This window comes from Asparagus officinalis, chromosome 3 (assembly GCF_001876935.1).
Source record: "Asparagus officinalis chromosome 3, Aspof.V1, whole genome shotgun sequence".
NCBI lineage: Eukaryota > Viridiplantae > Streptophyta > Magnoliopsida > Asparagales > Asparagaceae > Asparagus > Asparagus officinalis.
The window spans coordinates 47,513,097-47,518,906 of record NC_033796.1 but is presented as its reverse complement, the minus strand read 5'-3'; the positions used below and the strand labels follow the sequence as shown (position 1 = coordinate 47,518,906).

At 40.1% G+C, this 5,810-nt stretch overlaps 1 protein-coding gene across 1 annotated transcript; it reads right to left on the bottom strand.

The window, feature by feature from the left end:
* On the bottom strand, window positions 2,065-4,839 carry LOC109834031 (protein FRIGIDA-ESSENTIAL 1-like). Its single transcript, XM_020401914.1, has 4 exons — window positions 4,306-4,839; window positions 3,988-4,190; window positions 2,570-3,897; window positions 2,065-2,473 (listed from the first exon to the last, which is right to left on the bottom strand). Exons 1-4 carry the CDS (start codon window positions 4,800-4,802, stop codon window positions 2,429-2,431), a joined length of 2,073 nt encoding a protein of 690 aa, XP_020257503.1. The 5' UTR covers window positions 4,803-4,839; the 3' UTR covers window positions 2,065-2,428.

Sequence of the window (5,810 nt, the reverse complement as noted above, 5' to 3'; positions counted from 1 at the left end):
ATTGATCAAACCTTATTCAGATTCTCTGAATAGAAATCCCACTTCAAATTTCCTTTGTACCAGGAGATAGAATATAAAATTCTTCCTCTCCAATTCCGGGTATATTTCTACCAACAAACAAGAGACCAGGAGATAGAATATAAAATTCTTCCTCTCCGATTCTGGGTTTATCTCTACCAACAAACAAGAGACCAGGAGATAGAATATAAAATTCTCCCTCTCCAATTTCGGGTTCATCTCTACCAATAAACAAGAGACCAGGAGATCTCTACCAATAAACAAGAGACCAGGAGATAGGATATAAAATTCTTCCTCTCCATCATCGGGTTCATCTCTATCAACAAACAAGAGATCAGGAGATAGGATATAAAATTCTTCCTCTCCATCATCGGGTTCATCTCTACCAACAAAAAAGAGACCATAATACTCCAATAGGTACACGAGTCTAAACTGTTTCCCTACTATCAACAGGAAGTTTCTGGAGAATATTACTCAGAATATTCTTAAGAATAACCTGGTTACCTCCCAACTGGTATATGAGGTTAAACTATTTCCCGAACACTCCAATAAGGTATATGAGTATAAACTATTCCTCCGCCAGCTCTAAGTCAAGACTTCGACAACGGTCAAGCGATAAACGTAGCACTGGAAAAATTTTGTCTATTCTACAAAGCACTGGATAGACCAAAAGATGAAGAGGTCAAGATTTGAAGCCATGTACGGGTCCTTCCGTACGATCTACTCAATCAAGTATGGAAGAGATTGCAAATAAAGCCTGTCTTATCCAAAGTGCCCCAGACTCCTCTATAAAATAATACGTCTGGAATACTTTGGAGGGGGTATCTGTAGGCGTCAAAAAATGCTGAAAGATATCCAAATACAGCTGAAGAGAAGATCATCCAAAAAATCAACAGACAGACTTTGCTGTCTCGCCGTGCGAGACAGACTTTGCTGTCTCGCCATGCGGGACAGAGTTGACTGTCTCGCACGCAAGACAGTTTTCAAACATTCAGAAACCGTTTCATAAACCGCCGACACGTGGCCACCAACTGTTCAAGAACGTGGGGAGTATCGTGGGCGAGAATCACGTTGATAACCACCAGAATAACGGAGTTTAAAACGTGGGAAGACAGCTACAGCGAGAAACTGTCAAGAATATTCGTTTTTCGAGACAGTATTTACTGTCTCGCTGGGCGAGACAGCAAATTTACTGTCTCGCTGGGCGAGACAGCAAACACTGTCTCGCCCAGCGAGACAGTAAACACTGTCTCGCCATATTAATTCTGTCTTTTGTTGAGTTTTGTTAGTTATGAACCCCAGAGGCTATAAATACCCCCCTAGGATCATTTCTGACAGGGGGCTGATCATTTTGAGCACTTCAGAGCAATCCAGAGCAGAGAGAGCAGAGTTCTTGAGCTTCTGGTAGGGGCTGATCATTTTGAGCACTTCAGAGCAATCCAGAGCAGAGAGAGCAGAGTTCTTGAGCTTCTGGTAACTCCTTGATATTCAGGCTTTGACTTGATTTCAAGAAGAACGACTATCTTACCTTGATAAGATATCGTTTCAAGTTCTCACTTCGATAAACGAAGTCAGAATCATAAACCCCTCACGATTCGATCAGAATCTGTGATTTGGTGGTCCACGGGCTAACGCACCCCCGGCACAGGCAAAGATCCCACGCAAGCAGTGATCCAAACAACGATCCTGCGTTTGTTTTCCAAGAGTTGTAATTTTCATTTTGTTGTGTAAAAAAAGTCTTATAAAAAGGCTATCTCTTTTTGAATTTATTGTAATCGACTGAAGATATAATGAATTCCATGACAAAACCAACTTTTGACGCAAACATATACCATCAAAAAATTAGCATATTGTCTGCAAATAAATTATGAAGAAACAATGCTACAGAAATTAAACACATACAAGTTAATTGCCCAATGTCCTGCCACAGTTGGAGCTTATAATCACATATAAAAATAAACGCAATCAGCAATAAAAACAATGTATGCTATGTTCATGAATATGGATGATGATAGAATCAAACTCCAATCATGAAAAAACCTAGAGGAAGAATCATTATTTATATGATATGAACATTAACATTCTTTTAAAAGAACCTCAAAAATTTTTGTGCTGGGTAATATGAATGACTGCATGAGAGACGTCAGAAAGCTCTAAAGCACAGCAAAATTTGAAAGGGAAATCTACAACATATAGTCCCTGTCTCCAGTTTCTATATTTCAACCTTAAAAAACAAGTCACAGTTCTCTAAAACTATTCCTTACCTTGCTACTTTGATGAAAAACGTTAAATAGCCTACGGCCTTCAAAATCTACAGGCTAGACAGAAGCATCCTATGAGAGAAACTGGCATCAATATCTGCACTATATGTACTTCTGGGTTTGCTCCAACATGTTCCTATTAAGAAGCTTCAGTCATGCAGAGGCCTAGGATTTGCATATTTCTCAACATAAGCCTGAAAAATTGAACATATAAAAGGAGCCATATATGAGGTAACAGAAATATATCTTTGGGATCAAAACATTTCACAGTGGAGATAACCAACACTAACCTCCACAAGTTTCAAAATCTTTGGCCGAGATGTCGATAAATATTGGCTTGCTAGCTCTGCAGTATTTGGAATTTGATGCGCTTGTAATGCACTAAGCACCTTTTCGACAGCTTTCTTAACTACCAACTTATGTGCATCCTTAGTTAAACGCCCTTCATGCCAATATGGCCTTACCAAATCTTTAACAAACTCCACCAAAGCAGCGCGGAAAAATCTCATTGCCTTTGATTCTTTACTCATTTTGCTCTCATCTCCCTGATTCCTCAGCTCACCATCATGATCTGCACCATTAATAGAACTTTGAACTAAATGATTAGGGATCTTATGGTCCACTTCTTTTGGCGCAGAACTACTTCCCCCATCAACTGCGGTATCTGTAGGAGTTACTGGCACTACCAAACTTGTTTGTTTGCTTAAACCATGATCAGGTTTACTCTCATCTGATATCCCTTCACCTGGAATTTTCTTACTACTGTACTCTGATACCTTACTTTCATATAATGGAGGATCAACTTCCATAGAAGTACCTGAAACATTTACATTGATGGTCCTCTCAGAAGCTTGCAAGAATGTATTCCTAGAATCATGAGGCTCTATGCTGTCAGTAAGTGGATCATATTGACTTCCAGCAGAAGATAAAATTGCAGGTGCTAAATTAAAAGATGGCCGGAAAGGCACAGATGGCTCCCAAGAACTTCTCAGTCTTTCTAATCTCTGCCTAACAGAGTCTGGAAGATCCCTGGACAAATTGTGCACGACGTTATTAACCTCGGGTCTGGAGAAGTAGGGAGAAGAACTTCTTGGAAGAGAAAGAGACTTATAACTAAAAGTTGAGTCAAAAGAACCACGTAAATTTCGAAAAGCAAAGTCTTCACTTCTTCTTTCATGGCCAAACTGATCATCGTTGTTAGGATACAAACAGGATGATATAGATGAGTCACCTAGATAGTTTCTATCATCTGGAACTGCAGGAGCCGTCAATGAATAACCTCGAGATAAAGGTGATTCATTGCGAAATTCTCTCTTGGGAATTTCTTGTTGCACCTGCTCCTCATCTAAGCTTCTTCTAGGCAAGAAATGTCGACTCTCATCCACATAATCCAACTGAGGGCCTACCCCAAGAGGGCCCCTGTACTCATCTCGAAGTATTGTGGCTCCAACTCGAGGAATATCAGTTTTGTGAAATTCCTCTCTTCGGTTCTCCTCGCCATATACCCTGACAAGAGCTCTTTGCATTTGTGATCGGGGTCCTAATCTCTGAGTGTTTGATGAGTCTGGTCTCTCATGTGGAGAAGACATTTTTGATTTGTCAGCTTCTCCCAGAGAACCTCAATATAGAACATTGGTGCAGTTAGGAACTTTCTAATTATAAGAATTCTGTAATTTATAACTCGTCAATATATTAGATCTTAAAATACCTGTATCGTCCAAAACACCTCCATCCCTACTGGACTTGGAGAGATCTTTGCTGTCCTCTTCCTGATGAAGAAACCGACATGAATTTCCCTTGATACACCAACCTCTAGCATAAAAGGCACACACAGTTGCAGGCCTTTTGCTTAAGTTCTCAGGTGTGGCACCTGGAGATGGGCTTCTAGCCCTTCGTTGTGGAGTATGCATGCTGAAAAAAAGAATCAGCATTGATAAGTGTCAAGGCCAAAAAATCATAACTCGCAAACTTTAATAAGATCCGATCAGGATTCAAAGTTCTCCAATTTAAAAAGGTATTGTCCTACCTTAACAAACTTGAATCCTCCGTCATCTTTATGTCAGTTTCGGAGCGAATGTGCGACGTTTCTTTTTCCAGAACATCATCGGGCTTCCCAATTATTGAACTACATCTTGCCATATTTCTCTCAGTGAATTCTTTGTTGGAAGCTTGCAAGGATATAGTATTTTCAAAACCAATAGCATCAACAGAAGTTAAATGAAACTGGTGACTTCCCTGAGTTTCAACATTGGGATTTTTCACATGTTCCAGATCTTCATTAGACGGCGGCTTATGTTCCAACGAGACTGTAATCTCTTTTTTTTCTACTAGAGATTGATCAGAAAACATATGTTTGTCCTGTGCTGACTGAACATCTGGGACATTCACATCAGAAGTCTCTATAGTCTTTGTTGACAGAATTTCAGCTGAGGAATCATGGGCTACAAAGCAGCCGCCAGTATCTTCTTTGTTTGAAAATGAAGAGTTGCAGTCAGATCCCCTGGAAGTTGAAGAAACTCCCATGTCCGTACGATGCCCTTCAGACTCGAGCTTTTTGCTAGAATCTACATGAAAGATAGTGATCTAATAAGGACTTGAGGTCAAGGATAAGCGAGAAAAAGAAACTAATGAAAGCGTCCGCTAACCTTCAAGAATATGAAAGTAAACAAAATATCCGTCTAAACATGAATGTCTGGAAAAATGTCCACTTGACCTCGAAGAATGCGAAAACAAAGCAAAGATCCATCTAAACATGAATCTCTGTTATCCTGTTGGTCTCATAGAAAGTAAGAATTCTCACTTCTCCCAGCTCTAGAGTCCTCAAGCAGCTTGTCAATTGATTTTGCCTACTGATGCCATTAACTTTAATGATGCTATTGAGAAGTAAAGATTTTACGTATATATCAGAAGAATTGCATCAATGATACAGCCAGCAAGGTTTGGAACGGGCATGCTTAACCAGTATTGGCTATGTCACTCTCAAGACACAGTGATGAGTAACAAACCTAGGGCGGAGACTTGAACATTGAGAATCTGTATCGAATCTAGAGTATGAAGGCTATCAGTCATTGTTTAACCGAAAAATGAATCAACGGGGAACTATGAATGTTAAGGTGGTGCTTGATTGGCTGCAGGTATTAGGAAAAAGAGGGAAGGTGGTGGTGGTGGTTGGCTGCAGGAGAAAAGCAGAGGGGGCTGGTAGGTTGCTGGGTTGTTCTGGACGCAAGAAAGAGGAGGAAAGGAAGAAGGGCTGCTGAAGAACAGAGAAGAGGATGGTTCGTGTGAACTGCAGGAGAAAAGCAGAGGGGGCTGGTAGGTTGCTGAAGAACAGAGAAGAGAAGAGGATGGTTCATGTGAACAGTAATGCAATTACAAGGAATGATTGTTTGAGATTAGGATTTTGGATGGATTATAGAATGGTTGTGATTGAAAGAAGAGAGGTTTATATAAATAAGTAGGCTTCAAATCTAAGGGGTTCACACCCTAACACTTAAACATGTCAGATTTCACATATTAGGAAATTTTCTTTTC

What these genes read in the sequence shown, in the direction of transcription:
- LOC109834031 (XM_020401914.1), bottom strand. Translation starts at nt 4,802, where the DNA reads ATGGGAGTTTCTTCAACTTCCAGGGGATCTGACTGCAACTCTTCATTT. An exon ending in GAGGATTCAAGTTTGTTAAG is followed by an intron (nt 4,191 to 4,305) that starts GTAGGACAATAC and finishes TCTTTTTTTCAG; the next exon opens with CATGCATACTCCACAACGAA. An exon ending in AGGTGTTTTGGACGATACAG is followed by an intron (nt 3,898 to 3,987) that starts GTATTTTAAGAT and finishes TTCTATATTGAG; the next exon opens with GTTCTCTGGGAGAAGCTGAC.